Source organism: Oncorhynchus kisutch, linkage group LG20, assembly GCF_002021735.2.
Source record: "Oncorhynchus kisutch isolate 150728-3 linkage group LG20, Okis_V2, whole genome shotgun sequence".
NCBI classification, from domain to species: Eukaryota; Metazoa; Chordata; class Actinopteri; order Salmoniformes; family Salmonidae; genus Oncorhynchus; species Oncorhynchus kisutch.
This window is the reverse complement of record NC_034193.2, coordinates 51968131-51994518: the sequence shown is the minus strand read 5'-3', so window position 1 is coordinate 51994518 and position 26388 is coordinate 51968131. Positions and strand designations below refer to the sequence as shown.

Below are 26388 nucleotides of genomic sequence, written 5' to 3'. Positions count from 1 at the left end.
TCTCTTGGAATACTACATGTGTTCTATGTAGATTCTCCTGGAATACTACATGTTTTCTATGTAGATTCTCTTGGAATACTACATGTTTTCTATGTAGATTCTCTTGGAATACTACATGTTTTCTATGTAGATTCTCTTGGAATACTACATGTTTTCTATGTATATCGTATATGTATATCATCCCTAAAGCCAACACCTCATTTGGCCGCCTTTCGTTCCAGTACTCTGCTGCCTGTGACTGGAACGAATTGCAAAAATCGCTGAAGTTGGAGACTTTTATCTCCCTCACCAACTTCAAACATCAGCTATCTGAGCAGCTAACCGATCGCTGCAGCTGTACATAGTCTATTGGTAAATAGCCCACCCTTTCTCACCTACCTCATCCCCATACTGTTTTTATTTATTTACTTTTCTGCTCTTTTGCACACCAATATCTCTACCTGTACATGACCATCTGATCATTCATCACTCCAGTGTTAATCTGCAAAATTGTAATTATTTGCCTACCTCCTCATGCCTTTTGCACACATTGTATATAGACTCCCCCTTTGTTTTCTACTGTGTTATTGACTTGTTAATTGTTTACTCCATGTGTAACTCTTTGTTGTCTGCTCACACTGCTATGCTTTATCTTGGCCAGGTCGCAGTTGCAAATGAGAACTTGTTCTCAACTAGCCTACCTGGTTAAATAAAGGTGAAATAAAAATAAATAAAAAATATTCTCTTGGAATACTACATGTTTTCTATGTAGATTCTCTTGGAATACTACATGTTTTCTATGTATATTCTCTTGGAATACTACATGTTTTCTATGTATATTCTCCTGGAATACTACATGTTTTCTATGTAGATTCTCTTGGAATACTACATGTTTTCTATGTAGATTCTCTTGGAATACTACATGTTTTCTATGTAGATTCTCTTGGAATACTACATGTTTTCTATGTATATTCTCCTGGAATACTACATGTTTTCTATGTAGATTCTCTTGGAATACTACATGTTTTCTATGTAGATTCTCTTGGAATACTACATGTTTTCTATGTAGATTCTCTTGGAATACTACATGTTTTCTATGTAGATTCTCTTGGAATACTACATGTTTTCTATGTATATTCTCCTGGAATACTACATGTTTTCTATGTAGATTCTCTTGCATGAATCAAAGCACATCAAGGGTAAAACCAAGTAACAAGCCAAAAATAGATTGACATTTTTATTTCACCAATACAAAATGCAGTTCAGTTCAGATGAAACTAAACAAGTTATTCAACATGATTACACTGTGGAGTGGATGACTCATTCTGCCACAGGGTTGAACAGAAATGTTCATGACTAAAAATGTTAGTCACTTGTCAACAATCATTGGTGGCACTTGCCTCCAAATCGTTTTTCTGTGAATTAGAAATTCAGACTCACACATACAATACACATAATCAATGTCCACATCTGACATCACAATATAAATATTTTCTGTCCAAAAATGATGAATAGAGTCATCAAAATAGGCTAGAGCAGGTGCTGTGAGGGGAGAAACAAGTATTTAGGGCGATATTTTCGTAGTGCAAGAATGTTGCGTTGCAATGTGCAAAAAATACTATAAACTTCATTATAATCTCGCAGTGTGCGTTTTCTAAACGCAGTGTGCGTTTTCTAAAATGTCGCCCTTAAACTACAGTATCTTCAGTTACAAGTGCATGGAGGCCACAGCCTCGATATTCCCCTCCTCACGACCAGTCTCACATTTGCATTCTTCCACCACCATCACGCGCTTCTCCCGCACCTCCACCCCACAGCGCAGAGGCACCGTCACCGTGTGAGCCTTGGATGGAGCGCAGCGGGAACAGGGCGCACGGCGGTGTCCCCCTGCACCCGTCAGCCTGGCAGACTCCCAACCAGAGGGAATGAACAGCGAACTGCATTGACCGAAGCACAGTTTGTTGTGGACTGTCACCGCGTCGCAGCCATCGGACGTTATCCGCTGTACATGGAAGATCGATTTTAAAAAATTAGACTCGCATAAACATTTCGTATTTTGATGTTTCAAGCATTAGGCCCTACTTATGAAAAAATATCCCTTTTAACTTTCTAATTTAGTCTAATCATTTGATTAAACATTAGGCCTACTGTCCTCTATTGCCCTACACCATCTTTGTCATTGTTAACCAAAATCGAAAGGTCTGCCTCACCTGAGTAAAAGGCACCGCGGCGCAGCTCTGTCTGTTGGCAGAGTCTTTGAGACTAAGGGGCAGCGACATGGACATGGTCTTACTGTGGTCGCTCTTATCCATGGCCCTCTGCCACATCTCAAATCCTTGCCTCTTCTTCATTCCCACCCCGCCATTGCCCTGACTGTCGTGGTGTAGATGTGACAGTGGATGCAGAGGCACCGCAGCTGCTTTGTCAGGGAGCGCAGGAGGGCCAGGGCGACCCGTGGACAAGAAGGCAGGGAAAGGCATCCTCGGACCGGGCGCACCTCGGGGGAAAATCCCGCCTCGTCTAAAAAGACCCGACAGACCCAGGTTATTGGGGTTGAGTTTGACTACTTTGACCGTTCCCCGAATAGGCTCCTGTTCGTCGACTGGACCGTTACCGGATGATTCAAAGTCCCGGCTCGCGCCATTCTTAGGAACGCTCTTGATGGAGTTGTGAGGGAATGGAAGAGACAACGCCACGGCAGAAAATGTGGACAAAAACACAAAGTTGATGAAGAAAGTCATTTTTCCCCAACAAAAATAGAAAATCTTTGATATTTTGTTCCAGATTCAGAAAACAATAATTATTCCGCAGCAAATAAATCAATAATTAATTGGTTGTCTATATTTTAGTGGTTCAAGGTCAAGGTTCCAAATGGAAACCTTGCTGTCAGTCTGGGCTACGAGACACTGGAGTTGGTGGCAGCCTTTTATAAGAAATAACCAACCCAGCCTTCACCTCTTGGAAGGTGCCATAATTCCCATGCTAATGGTCAGTATATCACACCTAGCATTTAGGATTTTATTAGGATCCCCATTAGCAGTTGCTGAAGCAGCAGCTACTCTTCCTGGGATCAACACAAAACATGACATAATACCATAAAAACATCTTCCTTTAAACATCAAGAACCGCCCAGACTGAACTACACCTGCTGGGTCATAAGATCCATTGACATTTACAACTTCAAAGGGTTTACGTTTATTACAGGTGAGTGTTTGAAAGGTGGTGAAGACATTTGAAGTAGTCCTATAGAGTTTTGCTAAGCTGTGAGGATGTGAGTTTGAGAGGTACCCTGTATCAACAGAATAATACCTAGCCAAACAAGGGGCTTTCACTTACATGTGGTGGTAAAGTCCTAATGGGTTTATGTTCCATGGGTATAAAGCCCAGCTCCCTTGTTATGGCCCATCATAATGCCATTAGAGTCTTGTGTTCTCTCACCCATGACCTGATCAGTCACTGGCTGTCTGGAGTTCTAGAACCCTGCTAGGAGTTCCCATGGGCTCTGTGTTAATTGACACATGAACTTTCCCATCCCCACCCCCCCCTCGACCACATTCCCATCCCCGCCCCCCCTCGACCACACTCCCATAGGCAGCTTCTATCTGTTAGACACCTGAGCAAGTGAAGTTCAGAATAACTGTTACTGAGTGAAGTGACTGTTAAGGAGAACAAAAATGTATGCACGCACTGCCGTAAACCCCTTTGGATTAAAGTGTCTGCTAAATGGCATATATTATTATATTATAACTCAATGTTACTTAATGTTCCCAGACATGTGACTGACCATGATACTGTGATTCTGCCTCTGACACTGACAGATATATTCCACAAGAGGGAGTAGTTGTCAAAGAGTTTTCCTGTTCACTAGACTGCTAATCATCACAAATTCACATACAGAGAGACACACCCACCCTCCCACATCCACCATAAAACCTAAGCAGTCCCTAAGCACCACAATAACCACAGTCTACTGACAAGGAGGCTTCATCTGCAAGTCTAATTTATTATGGTGTTGTCTCTGGTCTGGTTGACCTACTATGCCTGGGTCAGGCTCTGTTCTCTCTGTTGCTGCTGGTCTAATAATAGGTGTTGCCTAGTCTGACGAACAACACTACTGACACCATCATGGACGCCAACTGAAACAGACACACACAACAAAAACCACACACACGTATTTGGCCACGGGAAACACATTGAAGCGTCATTAACACACACCACAGGCCACGGAAGGGAAACTATAGCTCTGTCTAACTTTGACTCTTCTGAAATAGGTTTAGCTGGCTTTGCTGAGTTCACTCATGTGGTACACACACACACACACAGTGCATGTGGAAACTATGTTTTAACACAAAAGTCTAACTTTGAGGCTAAGTTAATGTTTCAGTTCATTTGTGTTGGGGTGGTGTTAGTGGTTGTGGAGTCTCTCAGGAGGACAGTGTCATGAATGGAGTCATTTCAATAGTAGATTCAAAGGCAGATCTGCATCCCAAATAGCATAAGACTGCATCCCAAATAGCACGCTATTCCCTACTGTACATGGTGCACTACCTTTGATCACAGCCCTATGGGCCCTGGTCAAAAATAGTGCGCCATATAGGGAATAGGGTTCCATTTGGGATGCAGACTTAATCTTATCTGCCTTGGCATCCACTATTGAAATGACTCCATTCATGACACTGTCTTCCTGAGTGAGAGACTCAATAACAGCTAGCAGTGATTGTGTTATTTTGTCTGATATACATTTGGGTAACTCTCACCATATACATTTGGGTAACTCTCACCATATACATTTGGGCAACTCTCCCCATATACATTTGGGTAACTCTCATCATATACATTTGGGTAACTCTCACCATATACATTTGGGTAACTCTCATCATATACATTTGGGCAACTCTCCCCATATACATTTGGGCAACTCTCATCATATACATTTGGGTAACTCTCATCATATACATTTGGGTAACTCTCACCATATACATTTGGGCAACTCTCCCCATATACATTTGGGCAACTCTCCCCATATACATTTGGGTAACTCTCACCAAGTTTGGGGTGACTTAGAAATGTCCTTGTTTTTGAAAGAAAAGCTCATTTTTTGTCTATTAAAATAACATCAAATTGATCAGAAATACAGTGTAGACAATGTTGTAAATGACTATTGTAGCTGGAAACATCTGATTTTTAATGCAATATCTACATAGTCGTACAGAGGCCCATCATCAACCATCACTCCTGTGTTCCAATGTCACATTGTGTTAGCTAATCCAAGTTTATCATTTTAAAAGGCTAATTGATCATTAGAAAACCCTTTTTTAGCTGTGCAAAACATAATTGCAAAAGGGTTTTCTAATGATCAATTAGCCTTTTAAAATGATAAACTTGGATTAGCTAACACAATGTGCCATTGCAACACAAGAGTGATTGGTTGCTGATAATGGGCCTCTGTAGATATTACATTAAAAGAAATCAGCCGTTTCCAGCTACAATAGTCATTTACAACATGAACAATGTCTACACTGTATTTCTGATAAATGTTATGTTATTTTAATGGACAAAAACAAGGTCATTTCTAAGTGACCCCAAACTTTTGAACGGTAGTGTAAGTTTGAGCAAATCTCACCATATAAATTTGGGCTAATCTGAAAGGACACTTACCTCCATGACACAGATCCCAGAAGCAGTGGAGCCAAAGATGACACTCTGGTCCCGGATCACATTGATCAGTTTGGTAATGCAGCTCTGGTGACCGACAGATAGATAAAGAGGACGTCACCATCTGTTCCTTCACAAGACATGGCCACTACCCAAGTTAGGATTTGGCCCTTAGAAATAGGCAACGGAGTAATGGCTTAATAAGTAATGGAGTAATGGCTTTTGACACTGCTACATCCACCATAGTTTCTGGAACCATGCTGAAAAAGACAAATGTAAGAAAATATCCAAACCAGAACAGTTTGATGTGGGTCAACACGATAGAGTGATCGGGGTCAAAGTCGTTCCACATATGGTGGATGTGTAACCAGGCCAGCTCGGTACAGCTTGGTTTGGCTCGGCTTATTCATGTGGAAAAGTCTACCCTACCTTTGGGTGTATCAGGCCCTGGGTGGTGTCGAGGCCGTCGCAGGCGGTGCTCGTCAGGTCAACACAGCACGTCTTGGGGTACAACAGGCCAGTGTTAGCACTGAACACGGAGTTCTTGAAGTCATCCGTGGAGTTGTCAAAGCCACAGCACTTGTACTGCACACAGTAGAGAAAGGCAGAGCGTTGAGACAGTGAAACAGGTGGGCTTCTATTGGTTCCCCTTGACAATTTCGATGGGCTTACATGTTTCTTCCGGAGCTTTTGCACATGTACAGTGAAGAATGGTAGCTCTAGTCTGAAAACCAGACCTGTTTAGTGCAAACATTGCACTCCTTGTAGTTCGTGTCATATGCCAAAGTTTGGCATGACAAGGAGGCAAGGAGTGGAATGATAGACTGGTACTCAGGGTATGGTAGATCCTACTGGTATTAAATCAAATCAAATCAAATCAAGCGGCAATTAGCAGTAAAAACAATGACAAAGCACCCCCCCACCCGTTTTGGTAAAAAGCTGAGGGATGAGGCTGGAGAAATATAACCACTCTCAAATTCATAAACAGAGATATGGATTCAAGGACTGATCATCCATGATATCAACATCATAGTTGTAACAATGTTTTTAGGCTATATAGTGGCTATATAGCTCATGAGGCATTTATAAGTTATATACTTCAAGAATCAATGGGTATATATAAATAATTTATAAGTCCAAAAAATGAATGTAGCAACTGCTGATTGCCCCTTTAAAGTCAGAGTTCACATAGCCCACTCACATGGACCATGATGGTGTTCCAGGCTGTTGATATGGGGTCTGCAGCCGTTGGTCCCATATAGGACATCCGTAAAGAGTCCTTACTGGCTCCACGAATCGTAACCTCCACCTGAAACACAGGAAGTCGCCCAATCATTTACCCCAGTGCTTGACTGTTAATCCCGCCAAGAAAACTTTACAGCAGTTCAGACAGTAAGGCTGTGTGTGAATCATCTGTGCTTTGTACAGTTTCTTTGTTGCAGTTTAGATAGTGAAAGTGAATAGATCATCTGTGCATTGTACAGTATCTTTGTTGTAGTTTAGACAGTGAGGATAGGGTCAATGTGGATTGTCTGTGCTTCGTACAGATTTTATTTAGCAGTTTAGACAGTGAGGGTGTGAGTGGATCGTATGTGCTTTGTATGGGATCTTCTTTACAGTTTAAACAGTGAGGGTGAGTGGATAATCTGTGTTTTGCACATTATTATAGTTACAGTTGAGCCAGTGAGGGCGTGAGAGTGGATCGTCTGTGCTTACCAGATCTTTGTACACCAAGATGAAAATAACCCCAGTAACCTCAGCTGTAAACATCATGGACACGATGAAGAAATACTGTCAGATCAAGGAGAGGGTTAGAATCAACCACAACATAGTTCCAAAAGTGAGCAGGGTAAGAACTGTACACTCTCTATACCTGTGCATTCCCACTTCCTGGTCTCCTGTGACCCAACATATAGTTCCATCTAGTGTACAAATTAAAGTGACGCTACAGATGTTTTGTATAATTTCACCCAGTAGTTTTGAAAGTAGCGCTCACGAGCCAAAACAGGCGCCTGAAAAGTGTGCACAATTTTGTACAACGTCATCCATTTCGAATGATATGCTACGTCCTAAAATATATATATATTTTTTAAATCATGCAATTCTTATGCTATGTTAGCAATTCCAATTCGTACGATATGTTACGAATTCGTAAATGCTTAAGATCCCGTTCAATCTCTTTAAGTGGAATACACAAAGACTATAGAGCAACCATCAAATTTCTCTGTGGAACTTGCCTAGCACATCTGATTCAACTAATAATCAAGCCCTTGATTGACTACTTAAATCCGTTCAGAAGGACACAACATCTTGGAACGTTCAGATAGAAATATGTTATGTAGAACAAACATGCCTCTCCAACATGTGGAAAAAGGAATCATGTCGGCTATACTCATGGCTTCACTATCTGCAATGTTCGACAACATTTGGCAACTGAACGTGGCCCAGGTGTGCTAGTTCAGGGCTACAACAAAATTGTGAAACATCTGGGGGTTCCCGAGGGGAGGTTTGAGAAACAAGGGTATAGACTACACAACACAACAACCAAATAAGTAGGCCAAAATGGCTCCTTCTAACAGACTCTCAACCATTACCAAGACTTTATGAAGACTACACTCCACAAAAGTGACCCACCTTTCTTCTAGACTGAGCCCCAAATGGTAGTCCCCCCATGTTATACTGTCGATGAGGTTTATATCTTGTAAAACGACAGGGGGAATTTGCTCATTTGAATTTCATGTTTGTTTTATTATTTAAAAGTGAAACATGAATTGCCTCCTTCAAGTCACGAGTGTGTCCAGAAGTTAGAGTTTATTGACCCCCTTGTCACCCTCTGGAAGTCACCCTCGGAGTTTTGACAACAACACGCGTCAACAGAGGGCCCTCAGAGCAAATTGGTCGGGGCGAGGGGGTGGTTTGGGATTCACGGTCTCTTACCAGCAAGATGAGGCAGCGGTTCTCGCTCCAGGCCCCGTAGCAGCCAATGAACCCCAGCAGAGACAGGATGGCCCCCAGGCACATACACACATAGCTGATGGTCACCAGCTGTGCCGAGAAAGAGCCCATCACCTGGACGAAGGTGGCCGCCCCGTACCTAATCCACACGCCTAGGCCAAACAGCACAAGGCCACTCACCTGGATGGGGAAAGAGATGGACCATAGAGTTAGAATGACTAGATTGTAGAACCTTCTGATTTAAGACAGTGTCCCAGACAGTGTCCCAGACAGTGGGGGAACTGGTCAGGCGACCATATGGGGTAGAGAATGAGATCCATGAGACCCACGCATCCATGAGATTGAGGGTAGCCTGGTTGTTAGAGTGTTGGACTAGTAACCGAAAGGTTGCAAGTTCAAATCCCTGAGCTGACCAGGTACAAATCTGCCGTTCTGCCCCTGAACAGGCAGTTAGCCTAGGAACAGTCGGTTGTCATTGAAAATAATAATTTGTTCTTAACAAAGGTAAAAAAAAAAAAATGTAAAGGGTATTGACATTGGACATACTGATTGGGTGAATTAACATGAGATTGATCATATTGATGCATCATTATCGTGTTTTCCCCAACAATTACTGTAGACGCGGGCTAAGTGTTGTTCAAACTAGATTCTGAAATGAATGCAGGGCCTCAACTAAACTATATTGAATTTAAAACGTTGGACTATCCTGAGCATCCTGAGCATACCATCTGTAACACATAGGGCCAGTTTCCTAGAACCGATTAAGCACAGTCTTGGACTATCCTGAGCATACCATCTGTAACACATAGGGCCAGTTTCCTAGAACCGATTAAGCATAGTCTTGGACTAAAAAGCTATTTGAATTTAATTTATTTTGGGTAACAGACATATACAACAAAGTGTACAATATGGACCCAGAGGATATCACTTGAAAGTATTCATTAAAACGCTTGTTTCCAAAGTGGTCCTCAATGGTAAAAACAATAACACATAATGATTAAAATGCAAGTTCAAATTACAAACAACCATAAATACATTCATTTATATTGACATCCTAAAAAGCAGCACCATGGAGATTCAAAGGAGATTCTCTGATTCCCTGTGGTCTGATGATTCTATCGAACTTTCACTCCAACCTACATGTTGTAGTGAATGTAATCGTTCTGCAGTGTGGGTTTGATTGAGGTCCAGCCTAATAGCCTCTTTTGGTATAATCTACAGATACCCCCCCCCCCCCCCCCCCCCCCCCCCAAAAAAAGCACACAAAAAACGATGCACTTACAAATATGATGCTACTGAGTAACATCATCAGGTACCTCAACAGGCCATACAGGTGATGTAGTCTGGACATGGCTGACTGCGCTGTAATGTCATGAACCGGTTGGTTCAATCTACGGAAACCATACATACAGGTTAACATTTTTCACATAGACCAATAATCTGGAAATGTTCAATACTCAACGTTGTTGTTGAATTGTTATCCATCATTGACATGACAAACACTCATTACATGCAAAAATAATGTTATCCAAAGTTAGCTAGAAGTTAACTAGCTACTATAGGCTTGGATATTTCATATTCATTTAGAAAAATGTGAATTTTTAGCTAGTTAAATAACGTTAGCTAGCTAGCTACTGTATCACCCTTGCTTTAATAATGACCAGAACAACTATCAAATTGGCCAAAGGCAAAAGCTAAAAGTTATGAAATTCCTTATTAGCTGTTCAATAATCGACAAATTAATGAGTTGCACTTGCATTCTTAATGACCTTTTTGTAGCCCAGCTGACAAGCTAACTTGCTATTGGTATCTTCTTTTGACAGGGGCACGAGCACGAACCTTCATGGCAATGCGCATCCGTTTCCAAGGGCAACGCAGTTCATAATCAGAGGTGTCACAATTAACATTTTGTAACAATAGATGTAGCTCGAGGATACAACGTTAACTTTATTTATATTGTGCTTTTCAATAGCAACCTTGTCTCAGAGCATTTCATATTATTCTGTATGTAAATCTATGACGCTCTACAGCCCACCGGAAAGTATTCAGACCCCTTGACTTTTTCCACATTTTGTTACGTTAGCCTTATTCTAAAATATATATTTTTTATCCCCTCAGCGATCTACACACAATATCCCATAATGACAAAGCGAAAACAGGTTTTTAGAAATGTTAGCAAGTGTATTTAAAATTAAAAGCAAATACCTTATTTACTTAAGTATTCAGCATATTTTCTATGAGACTCGAAATGGATCCTGTTTCCATTGATCATCCTTGAGATGCGTCTACAACTTGTTTGGAAACCACTTGTGGTAAATTCAATTGATTGTACATGATTTGGAAAGGCACACACCTGTGTAAATAAGGTCCCACAGTTGACAGTGCATGTCAGAGCAAAAACCAAGCCTTGAGGTCGAAGGAATTGTCCGTAGACCTCCGAGACAGGGTTGTGCCAAGGCACAGATCTGGGGAAGGATATCAAAAAATGTCTGCAGCCTTGAAGGTCCACAAGAACACAGTGGCCTCCATCATTCTTAAATGAAAGAAGTTTGGAACCACAGAGACTCTTCCTAGAGTTGGCCAACTGGCCAAACTGAGCAATCGGGGGAGAAGGGCCTTGGTCAGGGAGGTGACCAAGAACCTGATGGTCAATCTGTCAGCGCACCAGAGTTCCTATGTGGAGATGGGAGAACCTTCCAGAAGGACAACCATCTCTGCAGCACTCCACCAATCAGGCCTTTATAGTAGAGTGGCCAGACGGGAGCCACTCCTCATGAAAAGGCACATGACAGCCCGCTTGGAGTTTGCCCAAAGGCACCTAAAGGACTCTCAGACCATGAGAAACAAGATTTTCTGGTCTGATAAAGCCAAGATTGAACTCTTTGGCCTTAATTCCAAGCTTCACGTCTGGAGGAAACCTGGCACCATCCCAACGGTGAAGCATGGTGGTGACAGCATCATGCTGTGGGGATCTTTTTCAGTGGAAGGTACTGGGAGACTAGTCAGGTATGAGGGAAAGATGAACGGTGCAAAGTTCAGAGAGATCCTTGATGAAAACCTGCTCCAGAGTGCTCAGGACCTCAGACTGGGGCAATGGTTCACCTTCCAACAGGACAACAACCCTAAACACACAGCCAAGACAACATAGGACTGGCTTCGGGACAAGTCTCTGAATGTCCGTGAGTGGCCCAGCCAGAGCCCGGACTTGAACCCGATCGAAAGTCTCTGGGGAGACCTGAAAATAGCTGTGCAGCAATGCTTCCCATCTAACTTGACAGAGCTTGAGAGGATCTGCAGAGAAGAATGGGAGAAACTCCCCAAATACAGGTGTGCCAAGCTTGTAGCGTCATACCCAAGAAGACTCGATGCTGTAATCGCTGCCAAAGGTGCTTCAACAAAGTACTGAGTAAAGGGTCTGAATACTTATGTAAATGGGATATCAGTTTTTATAAATATTTTTGCTTTGTCATTATGGGGTACTGTGTGTAGATTGAAGGAGGGAAAGCAATTTAATATATTTTAGAATAAACCAGTAACGTAACAAAATGTGTAAAAAGTCATGGGGTCTGAATACTTTCGAAAGACACTGTATATAGTATGATATGTTACGTTTTGTAGGGTATGTATTAATTTAAGGATGTTCACCACCCATTTCGTATGATATGTTACAAATTACAATAAAACATACAATATGTTACAAAATATAGCTAGGTTTAGCTAGCTGGCTAATGTTAGCTAGGCTAGGGGTTAGGGTTAAGGTCAGGGAAATGGTTAGCTAAAATGGTTATGGTTAGCTAAAAGGGTTAGGGGAAGGGTTAGCTAGCATGTTAAGTAGTTGCAAAGTAGCAAAAAAGTAGTAAGCAGTTTCTAAAGTTGTCCGAGATGAGGTTCAAACTCTCAACCTTTGGGTTGCTAGACGACCACCCTGCTTTCATTTAATTAACCATCTGTTATGTAATCATACCAAAAGTAACATATCATACTATTTTGCATTTCACAGATTTACATTTACTATGTTACATCTAGTCTGAGACCAGGCTGTCAATTTCAAGTTTCAAAGTGCTTCATATCATAAAATAAAAATACTAACAAAGACAGGAGGAAGGAGAATAAAAAAATATCTATTAGCTAATAGCTAATTAAAACCATACATTAAAAGCATCTTCATAAAAGTCTTGTCTTCAGCAGGGATTTAAAAAGAGGCACAGAATCTGCAAGTCTGATCTAAAAAGTAGCCTAGTAGATGCCAACTTTAGGTGAATATGATTGAGAAACTATTGCAAATAAGAACATGTTTAATTTCCTCATAAAGAATAGAACAAGAAATAAACAAGTCAGATTGAATGTGGTAATTTCTAAACTTCAATATGTATATGTACAAAATGAGACACTGTATATCCATTCAAGACTGTTGAATAAAAAATACAAAATAAAGTCTTGCCAGTTAGAGCAAGTGTAAAGCAATTACCTTCTCAAAACATCATGTAAAGTCTTCAGCTTCAGCTTCAGCAAGAAACAAATAAGGATAGAGATAAAATAATCTAATTTACACATAAATAAGTACTGAATGCATACAGTAGGCCCTATACTGTATACAGATATTGTTGATATACCATGGAGGTGATCGAGTCACAACAGGGTTTTGAACAACGCTCCTTCCTCTCTCGTTTTTCTTTTATAATTGAAATATTTTAATAATCTTTGGTGTTTGAAATTAAACATGTCGACTGAAGGTGTCAAGGTGAGGCAATGATGATGGTTAAACAGGCGTGGTCCTGGATGTCGGTGTCCTCAGTGCTACTTGTTACCAATCTGTTGGTAGAGAACCATTGACACCACCATGGCAGCAATCTGAAACGGTGACACGTCACAAGTGTTAACAGAATATAATGGTTACGTTCCAAATGGCATCCTAATCCCTTTAGAGTGCATTACTTTTGACTAGGGCCCAAATTGCACCCTAATACCTTTATAATGCACTACTCCTGAAGAGTGCTCATAGGGCTCTGGTCAAACATTGTGCACTATGTAGGGAATAGGATGCTATTTGGGATGCTGATAGTATTGTAACAGGTGTACTGTACCTCAAGCGCAGCGATGCCCAGTCCAACAGCTCCAATGATGACAGCGTTGTCCTCTATCAGGTTCAGCAACATGGTAAAGCAGCCATTGACATTCTGGGGAGGAAACAGCACACCAGTATTAGAATTAGATAGCTGCATGGGGATTCAATGATTATAAACACACACACACAGGCTATTAAATGTAAAACCTAGCCAGGGGCAGGAGATTTTCATGACTATGTGACCTAACCAAAGTGTAAGGAAACCCTCCTGGTCTAAACACAGCACATCGAAAGACCCTGTATTGTACTGTTAGATATCTGTACCGAGCGTTCAGCAGCAGCAGCTGTACAGGTTTCAGTTTTAATGCAACATGTTGGTGGGTACGTAGGGTTAGTTGGCTTCTCTTGGAAAGGGGATCCATCGAAGTCTGTGTAATTGCGGTATCCACAGCACTTGAACTAGGAGGGAAGCACAGAGACACAAATCATTATGACATGGTAGCATCTACAGAACACAGTAAGCAACTAGCGTAGCCAAGCACCACTGCCTTCTCTGAAACCTGTAAATAATCTGCATAACATATGCATTTATTGAGTACACAGAAGTGCGCTAATAACATCCACTGGCAGAGTGGCAGTAAATTCACTACTTAATATAGTAGTATGAATGAATGAAGTATACCTGTTCCATGGTACCATTCCATAGTGAAGTCAGGCTCTCATCCTTCCCGTAGTCTCTTTGAATGCTGTCAACAACCTTCTCACTAAGGTCCTCAAGAACTTCCTTAGCCTAAAACATACAAAACAGAACACAAACCCATTTCCACAAATTCAGAAAATCTTTATTGTCCCAACATTAGGCAATTTGATTTACTACTGTATAAAAACTATTTTCATCTGCCAATATGAACAAAACCACCACCAGCACAGCCAAATAAAGTTTCAAACGTTCCCCCTATTTACTAATTAGTGCACTGCTTTTGACCAGGGCCCATACAGTGTTAATAACTACCTACCAGTGGTTGGAAGACGAGGACCACCACGCACCCAGCCACCTCTGCAATGAATATGATCAGGATGATGATGAAGAACTGGAAAGGAACAGGCAAACATACAGGGGTTAAGGGTTTGATGGGAAAAAAACAAAGGGTCAAAACTATCACATTAGATCAAAGGTCAAAATTCTGTAAATATATAATTGTGTATATCAACAAAGAAAGTAATTTTGCACAAAACATATTTTTTTTAAGTAACAAATAATGAATTAATATTTCCATACCAGTATGTATATTCAAAAATAAACAGAGTAAAAGTCAAATTGGTATTTGTATTAAATCGATTTCAATGGTCAAAGATGACACACCAGCATCAGCATACACCTGGACTCCTTCATGGCTCCACAGCACCCTAGGAAGCCCATGATCAGCAGGACCCCTCCGACCCCCATGAGCAGGTAGGCCACGTTAGCCAGCTGGCCCAGTTCTGCTGGGGCGTCCTTAATGTTGTCTAGTACTCCCAGTAGAGAGCCACTGTCCACCTTCACCCACACCCCCACTGCCAGGATGGCCACACCTGCCAACTGATACACACAACAGGGAGGTGGGAGAGAGAAAGAGGAGAAATAGGGGGAGGGGATAGTTTTAGTGTTTTTGGAAAATGTTGATGAAGAGTACAGGGAGTATACTTTGAATGTTCTTTGAAACTCTAAACCATATCATTAGAATGCGTCGTGGAGAAAAGGTGAATATAAGTGGGGCAAATGTTGTCAACATCATACACAACATGGTCATCTCTGCAACCATTAACTTGCAGAGTTAACCCACAGTAATTAGCTAGTATGACAAGGCAGGTAATTCATCTTCTTACTGTGACTAAAAATGACTTACAATATTAGTTCTGGGTAATATTATAACCAGAGAATATATAAACTTAGCAAAAAAAGAAATGTCCCTTTTTCAGGACCCTGTCTTTCAAAGATAATTAGTAAAATCCAAATAACTTCACAGATCCTCTTTGTAAATGGTTTAAACACTGTTTCCCAGTGTTTTCCTAGCCACCGTGCTTCTACATCTGCATTGCTTGCTGTTTGGGGTTTTAGGCTGGGTTTCTGTACAGCACTTTGAGATATCAGCTGATGTACGAAGGGCTATATAAATACATTTGATTTGATTTGATTTGTTCAATGAACCATAAACCATTAATGAACATGCACTTGTGGAATGGTTGTTAAAACACTAACAGCTTACAGACGGTAGGCAATTAAGGTCACAGTTATGGAAACTTAGGACACTAAAGAAGCCTTTCTACTGACCCTGAAAAACACCAAAAGAAGATACCCAGGGTCCAGCTCATCCGGGTGAACGTGCCTTAGGCATGCTGCAAGGAGGCATGAGGAATGCAGATGTGGCCTTGGCAATAAATTGCAATGTCCGTACTGTGAGACACCTAAGACAGCACTTTAGGGAGACAGGACGGACAGCTGATCGTCCTTGCAGTGGCAGACCACGTGTAACAACACCTGCACAGGATCGGTACATCCGAACATCACACCTGCGGGACAGGTACAGGATGACAACAACAACTGCCCAAGTACACCAGGAACGCACAATCCCTCCATCAGTGCTCAGACTGTCTGCAATAGGCTGATAGAGGCTGGACTTGTAGGCCTGTTGTAAGGCAGGTCCTCACCAGACATCACCGACAACAGTGTCGCCTATGGCACAAACCCACTGTTGCTGGACTAGACAGGACTGGCAAAAAGTGCTCTTCACTGATGAGTCACGGTTTTGTCTCACCAGGGGATGATGGTCGGATTCACGTTTATCATAGAAGGAATGAGCGTTACACCGAGGCCTGTACTTCTGGAGCGGGATCGATTTGGAGGTGGAGGGTCCGTCATGGTCTGGGGTGGTGTGCCACAGCATCATCGGACTAAGCCTTGTTGTCACTCAGGCAATGTCATGTGGTGCATTACAGGGAACACATCCTCCTCCCTCATGTGGTACCCTTCCTGCAGTCTCATCCTGACATTACCCTCCAGCATGACAATGCCACCAGCCATACTGCTCGTTCTGTGCGTGATTCCTGCAAGACAGTAATGTCCGTGTTCTGTCATGGCCAGCGAAGAGCCCGGATCTCAATCCCATTGAGCACGTCTGGGACCTGTTGGATCGGAGGGTGAGGGCTAGAGCCATTCCCTATTCGGGGGAAGTGGAGTGGGGTAACATCTCACAGCAAGAACTGGCAAATCTGGTGCAGTCCATGTGGAGGAGATGCACTGCAGTACTTAATGCAGCTGGTGGCCACACCGGATACTGACTGTTACTTTTGATTTTGACCCCGCCCCTTTGTTCAGGGACACATTGTTCCGTTTNATTCAGACCCCTTGACTTTTTCCACATTTTGTTACGTTAGCCTTATTCTAAATATATATTTTTTATCCCCTCAGCGATCTACACACAATATCCCATAATGACAAAGCGAAAAAACAGGTTTTTAGAAATGTTAGCAAGTGTATTTAAAATTAAAACCAAATACCTTATTTACTTAAGTATTCAGCATATTTTCTATGAGACTCGAAATGGATCCTGTTTCCATTGATCATCCTTGAGATGCGTCTACAACTTGTTTGGAAATCACTTGTGGTAAATTCAATTGATTGTACATGATTTGGAAAGGCACACACCTGTGTAAATAAGGTCCCACAGTTGACAGTGAATGTCAGAGCAAAAACCAAGCCTTGAGGTCGAAGGAATTGTCCGTAGACCTCCGAGACAGGGTTGTGCCAAGGCACAGATCTGGGGAAGGATATCAAAAAATGTCTGCAGCCTTGAAGGTCCACAAGGACACAGTGGCCTCCATCATTCTTAAATGAAAGAAGTTTGGAACCACAGAGACTCTTCCTAGAGTTGGCCACCTGGCCAAACTGAGCAATCGGGGGAGAAGGGCCTTGGTCAGGGAGGTGACCAAGAACCTGATGGTCAATCTGTCAGCGCACCAGAGTTCCTATGTGGAGATGGGAGAACCTTCCAGAAGGACAACCATCTCTGCAGCACTCCACCAATCAGGCCTTTATAGTAGAGTGGCCAGACGGGAGCCACTCCTCATGAAAGGCACATGACAGCCCGCTTGGAGTTTGCCCAAAGGCACCTAAAGGACTCTCAGACCATGAGAAACAAGATTTTCTGGTCTGATAAAGCCAAGATTGAACTCTTTGGCCTTAATTCCAAGCTTCACGTCTGGAGGAAACCTGGCACCATCCCAACGGTGAAGCATGGTGGTGACAGCATCATGCTGTGGGGATCTTTTTCAGTGGAAGGTACTGGGAGACTAGTCAGGTATGAGGGAAAGATGAACGGTGCAAAGTTCAGAGAGATCCTTGATGAAAACCTGCTCCAGAGTGCTCAGGACCTCAGACTGGGGCAATGGTTCACCTTCCAACAGGACAACAACCCTAAACACACAGCCAAGACAACATAGGACTGGCTTCGGGACAAGTCTCTGAATGTCCGTGAGTGGCCCAGCCAGAGCCCGGACTTGAAAGTCTCTGGGGAGACCTGAAAATAGCTGTGCAGCAATGCTCCCCATCTAACTTGACAGAGCTTGAGAGGATCTGCAGAGAAGAATGGGAGAAACTCCCCAAATACAGGTGTGCCAAGCTTGTAGCGTCATACCCAAGAAGACTCGATGCTGTAATCGCTGCCAAAGGTGCTTCAACAAAGTACTGAGTAAAGGGTCTGAATACTTATGTAAATTGGATATCAGTTTTTATAAATATTTTTGCTTTGTCATTATGGGGGTACTGTGTGTAGATTGAGGGAGGGAAAGCAATTTAATATATTTTAGAATAAACCAGTAACGTAACAAAATGTGGAAAAAGTCATGGGGTCTGAATACTTTCGAAAGACACTGTATATAGTATGATATGTTACGTTTTGTAGGGTATGTATTAATTTAAGGATGTTCACCACCCATTTCGTATGATATGTTACAAATTACAATAAAACATACAATATGTTACAAAATATAGCTAGGTGGCTAACTTTAGCTAGCTGGCTAATGTTAGCTAGGCTAGGGGTTAGGGTTAAGGTCAGGGAAATGGTTAGCTAAAATGGTTATGGTTAGCTAAAAGGGTTAGGGGAAGGGTTAGCTAGCATGTTAAGTAGTTGCAAAGTAGCAAAAAGTAGTAAGCAGTTTCTAAAGTTGTCCGAGCTGAGGTTCAAACTCTCAACCTTTGGGTTGCTAGACGACCACCCTGCTTTCATTTAATTAACCATCTGTTATGTAATCATACCAAAAGTAACATATCATACTATTTTGCATTTCACAGATTTACATTTACTATGTTACATCTAGTCTGAGACCAGGCTGTCAATTTCAAGTTTCAAAGTGCTTCATATCATAAAATAAAAATACTAACAAAGACAGGAGGAAGGAGAATAAAAAAATAGCTAATTAAACCCATACATTAAAAGCATCTTCATAAAAGTCTTGTCTTCAGCAGGGATTTAAAAAGAGGCACAGAATCTGCAAGTCTGATCTAAAAAGTAGCCTAGTAGATGCCAACTTTAGGTGAATATGATTGAGAAACTATTGCAAATAAGAACATGTTTAATTTCCTCATAAAGAATAGAACAAGAAATAAACAAGTCAGATTGAATGTGGTAATTTCTAAACTTCAATATGTATATGTACAAAATGAGACACTGTATATCCATTCAAGACTGTTGAATAAAAAATACAAAATAAAGTCTTGCCAGTTAGAGCAAGTGTAAAGCAATTACCTTCTCAAAACATCATGTAAAGTCTTCAGCTTCAGCAAGAAACAAATAAGGATAGAGATAAAATAATCTAATTTACACATAAATAAGTACTGAATGCATACAGTAGGCCCTATACAGTATACAGATATTGTTGATATACCATGGAGGTGATCGAGTCACAACAGGGTTTTGAACAACGCTCCTTCCTCTCTCGTTTTTCTTTTATAATTGAAATATTTTAATAATCTTTGGTGTTTGAAATTAAACATGTCGACTGAAGGTGTCAAGGTGAGGCAATGATGATGGTTAAACAGGCGTGGTCCTGGATGTCGGTGTCCTCAGTGCTACTTGTTACCAATCTGTTGGTAGAGAACCATTGACACCACCATGGCAGCAATCTGAAACGATGACACGTCACAAGTGTTAACAGAATATAATGGTTACGTTCCAAATGGCATCCTAATCCCTTTAGAGTGCATTACTTTTGACTAGGGCCCAAATTGCACCCTAATACCTTTATAATGCACTACTCCTGAAGAGGGCTCATAGGGCTCTGGTCAAACGTTGTGCACTATGTAGGGAATAGGATGCTATTTGGGATGCTGATAGTATTGTAACAGGTGTACTGTACCTCAAGCGCAGCGATGCCCAGTCCAACAGCTCCAATGATGACAGCGTTGTCCTCTATCAGGTTCAGCAACATGGTAAAGCAGCCATTGACATTCTGGGGAGGAAACAGCACACCAGTATTAGAATTAGATAGCTGCATGAGGATTCAATGATTATAAACACACACACACAGGCTATTAAATGTAAAACCTAGCCAGGGGCAGGAGATTTTCATGACAATGTGACCTAACCAAAGTGTAAGGAAACCCTCCTGGTCTAAACACAGCACATCGGAAGACCCTGTATTGTACTGTTAGATATCTGTACCGAGCGTTCAGCAGCAGCAGCTGTACAGGTTTCAGTTTTAATGCAACATGTTGGTGGGTACGTAGGGTTAGTTGGCTTCTCTTGGAAAGGGGATCCATCGAAGTCTGTGTAATTGCGGTATCCACAGCACTTGAACTAGGAGGGAAGCACAGAGACACAAATCATTATGACATGGTAGCATCTACAGAACACAGTAAGCAACTAGCGTAGCCAAGCACCACTGCCTTCTCTGAAACCTGTAAATAATCTGCATAACATATGCATTTATTGAGTACACAGAAGTGCGCTAATAACATCCACTGGCAGAGTGGCAGTAAATTCACTACTTAATATAGTAGTATGAATGAATGAAGTATACCTGTTCCATGGTACCATTCCATAGTGAAGTCAGGCTCTCATCCTTCCCGTAGTCTCTTTGAATGCTGTCAACAACCTTCTCACTAAGGTCCTCAAGAACTTCCTTAGCCTAAAACATACAAAACAGAACACAAACCCATTTCCACAAATTCAGAAAATCTTTATTGTCCCAACATTAGGCAATTTGATTTACTACTGTATAAAAACTATTTTCATCTACCAATATGAACAAAACCACCACCAGCACAGCCAAATAAAGTTTCAAACGTTCCCCCTATTTACTAATTAGTGCACTGCTTTTGACCAGGGCCCATACAGTGTTAATAACTACCTACCAGTGGTTGGAAGACGAGGACCACCACGCACCCAGCCACCTCTGCAATGAATATGATCAGGATGATGATGAAGAACTGGAAAGGAACAGACAAGCATACAGGGGTTAAGGGTTTGATGGGAAAAAAACAAAGGGTCAAAACTATCACATTAGATCAAAGGTCAAAATTCTATAAATATATAATTGTGTATATCAACAAAGAAAGTAATTTTGCACAAAACAATTTTTTTTAAAGTAACAAATAATGAATTAATATTTCCATACCAGTATGTATATTCAAAAATAAACAGAGTAAAAGTCAAGTTGGTATTTGTATTAAATCGATTTCTGAATATTTATGTTCAATGGTCAAAGATGACACACCAGCATCAGCATACACCTGGACTCCTTCATGGCTCCACAGCACCCTAGGAAGCCCATGATCAGCAGGACCCCTCCGACCCCCATGAGCAGGTAGGCCACGTTAGCCAGCTGGCCCAGTTCTGCTGGGACGTCCTTAATGTTGTCTAGTACTCCCAGTAGAGAGCCACTGTCCACCTTCACCCACACCCCCACTGCCAGGATGGCCACACCTGCCAACTGATACACACAACAGGGAGGTGGGAGAGAGAAAGAGGAGAAATAGGGGGAGGGGATAGTTTTAGTGTTTTTGGAAAATGTTGATGAAGAGTACAGGGAGTATACTTTGAATGTTCTTTGAAAACTCTAAACCATATCATTAGAATGCGTCGTGGAGAAAAGGTGAATATAAGTGGGGCAAATGTTGTCAACATCATACACAACATGGTCATCTCTGCAACCATTAACTTGCAGAGTTAACCCACAGTAATTAGCTAGTATGACAAGGCAGGTAATTCATCTTCTTACTGTGACTAAAAATGACTTACAATATTAGTTCTGGGTAATATTATAACCAGAGAGTATATAAACTCAGCAAAAAAAGAAATGTCCCTTTTTCAGGACCCTGTCTTTCAAAGATAATTAGTAAAAATCCAAATAACTTCACAGATCCTCTTTGTAAATGGTTTAAACACTGTTTCCCATGCTTGCCTTTCTAGGGAGTTTTTCCTAGCCACCGTGCTTCTACATCTGCATTGCTTGCTGTTTGGGGTTTTAGGCTGGGTTTCTGTACAGCACTTTGAGATATCAGCTGATGTACGAAGGGCTATATAAATACATTTGATTTGATTTGATTTGTTCAATGAACCATAAACCATTAATGAACATGCACTTGTGGAATGGTTGTTAAAACACTAACAGCTTACAGACGGTAGGCAATTAAGGTCACAGTTATGGAAACTTAGGACACTAAAGAAGCCTTTCTACTGACCCTGAAAAACACCAAAAGAAAGATACCCAGGGTCCCAGCTCATCCGGGTGAACGTGCCTTAGGCATGCTGCAAGGAGGCATGAGGAATGCAGATGTGGCCTTGGCAATAAATTGCAATGTCCGTACTGTGAGACACCTAAGACAGCACTTTAGGGAGACAGGATGGACAGCTGATCGTCCTTGCAGTGGCAGACCATGTGTAACAACACCTGCACAGGATCGGTACATCCGAACATCACACCTGCGGGACAGGTACAGGATGACAACAACAACTGCCCAAGTTACACCAGGAACGCACAATCCCTCCATCAGTGCTCAGACTGTCTGCAATAGGCTGAGAGAGGCTGGACTGAGGGCTTGTAGGCCTGTTGTAAGGCAGGTCCTCACCAGACATCACCGACAACAGCTTGTTGCCTATGGGCACAAACCCACTGTTGCTGGACTAGACAGGACTGGCAAAAAGTGCTCTTCACTGATGAGTCACGGTTTTGTCTCACCAGGGATGATGGTCGGATTCACGTTTATCATAGAAGGAATGAGCGTTACACCGAGGCCTGTACTCTGGAGCGGGATCGATTTGGAGGTGGAGGGTCCGTCATGGTCTGGGGTGGTGTGCCACAGCATCATCGGACTAAGCTTGTTGTCACTCAGGCAATGTCAATGTGGTGCATTACAGGGAAGACATCCTCCTCCCTCATGTGGTACCCTTCCTGCAGGCTCATCCTGACATTACCCTCCAGCATGACAATGCCACCAGCCATACTGCTCGTTCTGTGCGTGATTTCCTGCAAGACAGTAATGTCCGTGTTCTGTCATGGCCAGCGAAGAGCCCGGATCTCAATCCCATTGAGCACGTCTGGGACCTGTTGGATCGGAGGGTGAGGGCTAGAGCCATTCCCTATTCCTCGGTGGAAGAGTGGGGTAACATCTCACAGCAAGAACTGGCAAATCTGGTGCAGTCCATGTGGAGGAGATGCACTGCAGTACTTAATGCAGCTGGTGGCCCCACCGGATACTGACTGTTACTTTTGATTTTGACCCCGCCCCTTTGTTCAGGGACACATTGTTCCGTTTCTGTTAGTCACATGTCTGTGGAACTTGTTCAGTTTATGTCTCAGTTGTTGAATCTTATGTTCACACAAATATATACACGTTAAGTTTGCTGAAAATAAATGCAGTTGACAGTGAGAGGACATTTCTTTTTTTGCTGAGTTTAGGTAAAGTTTTCCTCAATACACAAATCTATCCTCACTATCATTTATGGTCCCTGTGGAACTTGGATGTGACACATTCCTGTTCTGAAGTGCACTTTCTTATCCTGTTCGCTCTCTGAATGACCTTGAAAATATCTAAGGGGTCATTGACCCTAACAGGTCAGGAGGCTTGGGTTCAAAATGGTGGTTATGTGGACATCTACAAGTCCAGAGTGCTAAAGAGGACAGGGGAAGTGACAACTTAATTCAAAGCCATCAAACTCCTTTCAGTACTATAAAACCTTAGTGAATTTAATAGCATATTATGCTAAAAACAGAAGCTTTCTATAGACTGTTTTGGTGGTAGTATTCTGATGGAATATAGGAGATGGGGGATAATTGAATGTTAGCTGAAAACAAGTTGAATCTTACAAAGATGGCTCCATTGAAGATGAACATCATAATCTTGAGAAACCCGGAGCAACACATCTTTGCCGTCTGTTGTTTCCTTCTCCTGAAAAACAAAACGAAACTTCAACAGTGAGTTTAGGAGATGGACTTGGACATGCAGAATATTCAGTCAGTTACGGTTTCAGGCCAGTGTGTGTGTGTGTGTACATAAAGCTGTGGAGTTGTAACTAGACAGCCAACAACCAGGCTTGTCTGAGTCATTTTACAATGGCATAGCATCCATTTTAGTTACACATTAACCAGGGAGAAGGAGACGGTTATGGGGCGAAATAAATGCTCTCTAAATTTAGCATTTTATTTGTTTTCACAGAGAAATAAACTGGGTTTGGAGTTGAAATGAACAATCAGAAAAGACAACCACCGAACCAACATTTCCATTTTGTAAAGCTGTGTTGTTTGCCAGCCAAATTCTAAGACCTACCAATCACAATATCGCTTGCTTCCTTGTTTCAATTGTTAGTCCAACACCCCTCAAAAACCCTTAGACTGGTAGTACGGATTTCACACCTTGCAAGACAGTACCAGTCCATCTCTTTTACTTGAAGTCAAAGCTAGTTGGCAGATAACTGTTAATTAATGGGTCTTGGGCAAAAGTAGTGCAGAAAATATGGAATTTGGGACACGCTCAGAGTGGATGTTTTATTACTAGAGGTATTTTACAGGCATTGGTATTATTGGAACAGTCAAGGAGTCTTATCAGAATCTTCCTGGCAGTCACTGACGTTCAGTAGCATAGAAAACACCTCCATGAGATACAGAGACCCATAATGTCTTTATGGTCTGTTTCTTCAGTAGCTTGTTGGCTTTCGTGGGAATTGGAAAAGTGTCACTGGACGAGTCCAAGCCTAGTTGTTTTGGCCAGAGTTGTCTAGTGTAGCCTATTATACTTTATTATCATAGCAAAGACTCCACAACACAACCAGACATATCTTTTTGAATTGTTATGTCAATCCTGTATTGTTTATACCCTCTTCTCTAGCAGCTCGCTGGCTTCCTGTGAACTGGAGAAGTGTCACTGGATGAGACCAAGCCTAGTTTTAATTGCCACAATGACCAGGTTTGTTCCTTATTGCTGTTCATGCGTCAGTCTTTAGTGTACTTTGACAACTATAACCTGGTACCCACGGGGTCATAAACGTCCCCGTGACCAGGAAATACCAAGACTGAGAGGCAGAATGTTACCGGACTGCATATGTTCTTAAAACAAAGGTAAAGGTGAATTCCCCGGACGAGGATTTACGTCTAGTCCTGGACTAAATAGCATGTGTCCATGAAACTGGCCCTAAATGTGACTTATCAACAACACCATCCCAGGAGTCTCAGTTTCCCTCTCGTTACATGACTAGTGTATGAGAATGCAGCAGCACCATCGAAATATTAACTCGTCATTAATAAGATGCCATTTGATCTCATGACTGTTAGAGCTTTAATGTGAACCAGTCTTTCATCCATTGGGCAAAGTTCTCCCCTTAGATACAGGGAGGTTCAAACAACAGTAACCTGGTTCATGTTAATAAGTAATTTATTAATCCCAAAAATAATCTCCCTTCTTACAGACAAAAAAAAAAATATTTTTTTATACAATGTATCAATTAAATAGAACAATTTCCCTGGATGTATATGGTCTAACTTTCTGTTGCAAATTAGATGCAAATGTGACCTGTGTCACAAAATGTATTACATTGAGTATTAGTTTATTTCCTGAAGAAAGTACTGGTTTTCATGGGGTTTTTATGTAGCACATCAGACAAGTATGATTATATCATTCAAGTTTGTGTATTGTGGATTATTTTAAATGGAGTAGAAGAATTAAGTCTCTTACCTGTGCTGAGGTGATGACTGTTGATGTTTGAGAGGAGTGTTCGTCTCTATCTGGCCCTTTATCCTCACTCACCCCCACAGGTCTCACAAACACACGAGGGGAGGGAGTAAGTGACCCCTCCCCTCGGTTTCTAGTGTAGGACAACTTCCTGGTGGCTAAAGTCCTACTAGAGGGAACTTTATGACGGAGGTGAAAACACACACACACACACACTCTAGAGGGTGAAAACACACACACACACACTCTATAGGGTGAAAACACACACACACACTCGAGGGTGAAAACACACACACACTCTAGAGGGTGAAAACACACACTTGAGGGTGAAAACACACACACACACACACACACACACACACACACACACACACACACACACACACACACACACACACACACACACTCGAGGGTGAAAACACACACACACTCGAGGGTGAAAACACACACACACTCTAGAGGGTGACAACACACACACTCTCTAGAAGGTGAAAACACACTCACACACTAGAAGGTGAAAACACACACACAC

General features: G+C 41.9%; 4 protein-coding genes across 4 annotated transcripts; all 4 read right to left on the bottom strand.

Moving 5' to 3' along the window:
* Positions 1 to 1203: 1203 nt before the first annotated feature.
* On the bottom strand, positions 1204 to 3452 carry LOC116355490 (DAN domain family member 5-like). Its single transcript, XM_031799642.1, has 2 exons — positions 2190 to 3452; positions 1204 to 1981 (listed from the first exon to the last, which is right to left on the bottom strand). Exons 1-2 carry the CDS (start codon positions 2718 to 2720, stop codon positions 1688 to 1690), a joined length of 825 nt encoding a protein of 274 aa, XP_031655502.1. The 5' UTR covers positions 2721 to 3452; the 3' UTR covers positions 1204 to 1687.
* A 117-nt stretch (positions 3453 to 3569) lies between these two features.
* Positions 3570 to 10669, bottom strand: LOC109887946 (tetraspanin-16). Its single transcript, XM_031799672.1, has 7 exons — positions 9872 to 10669; positions 8572 to 8769; positions 7351 to 7425; positions 6836 to 6943; positions 6064 to 6219; positions 5638 to 5721; positions 3570 to 4115 (listed from the first exon to the last, which is right to left on the bottom strand). The coding sequence occupies exons 1-7, from the start codon at positions 10007 to 10009 to the stop codon at positions 4056 to 4058; spliced, it is 819 nt and encodes a 272-aa protein (XP_031655532.1). The 5' UTR covers positions 10010 to 10669; the 3' UTR covers positions 3570 to 4055.
* A 2197-nt stretch (positions 10670 to 12866) lies between these two features.
* On the bottom strand, positions 12867 to 16349 carry LOC109882525 (tetraspanin-1-like). The gene is made up of 7 exons (XM_031799135.1): positions 16343 to 16349; positions 15018 to 15358; positions 14671 to 14745; positions 14337 to 14444; positions 13979 to 14113; positions 13674 to 13766; positions 12867 to 13440 (listed from the first exon to the last, which is right to left on the bottom strand). Exons 1-7 carry the CDS (start codon positions 16347 to 16349, stop codon positions 13387 to 13389), a joined length of 813 nt encoding a protein of 270 aa, XP_031654995.1. The 3' UTR covers positions 12867 to 13386.
* Positions 16350 to 19246: 2897 nt separating this feature from the next.
* On the bottom strand, positions 19247 to 25981 carry LOC109882526 (tetraspanin-1-like). Its single transcript, XM_031799671.1, has 8 exons — positions 25860 to 25981; positions 23999 to 24080; positions 21407 to 21622; positions 21045 to 21119; positions 20711 to 20818; positions 20353 to 20487; positions 20048 to 20140; positions 19247 to 19814 (listed from the first exon to the last, which is right to left on the bottom strand). The coding sequence occupies exons 2-8, from the start codon at positions 24053 to 24055 to the stop codon at positions 19761 to 19763; spliced, it is 738 nt and encodes a 245-aa protein (XP_031655531.1). The 5' UTR covers positions 24056 to 24080; positions 25860 to 25981; the 3' UTR covers positions 19247 to 19760.
* Positions 25982 to 26388: the final 407 nt, after the last annotated feature.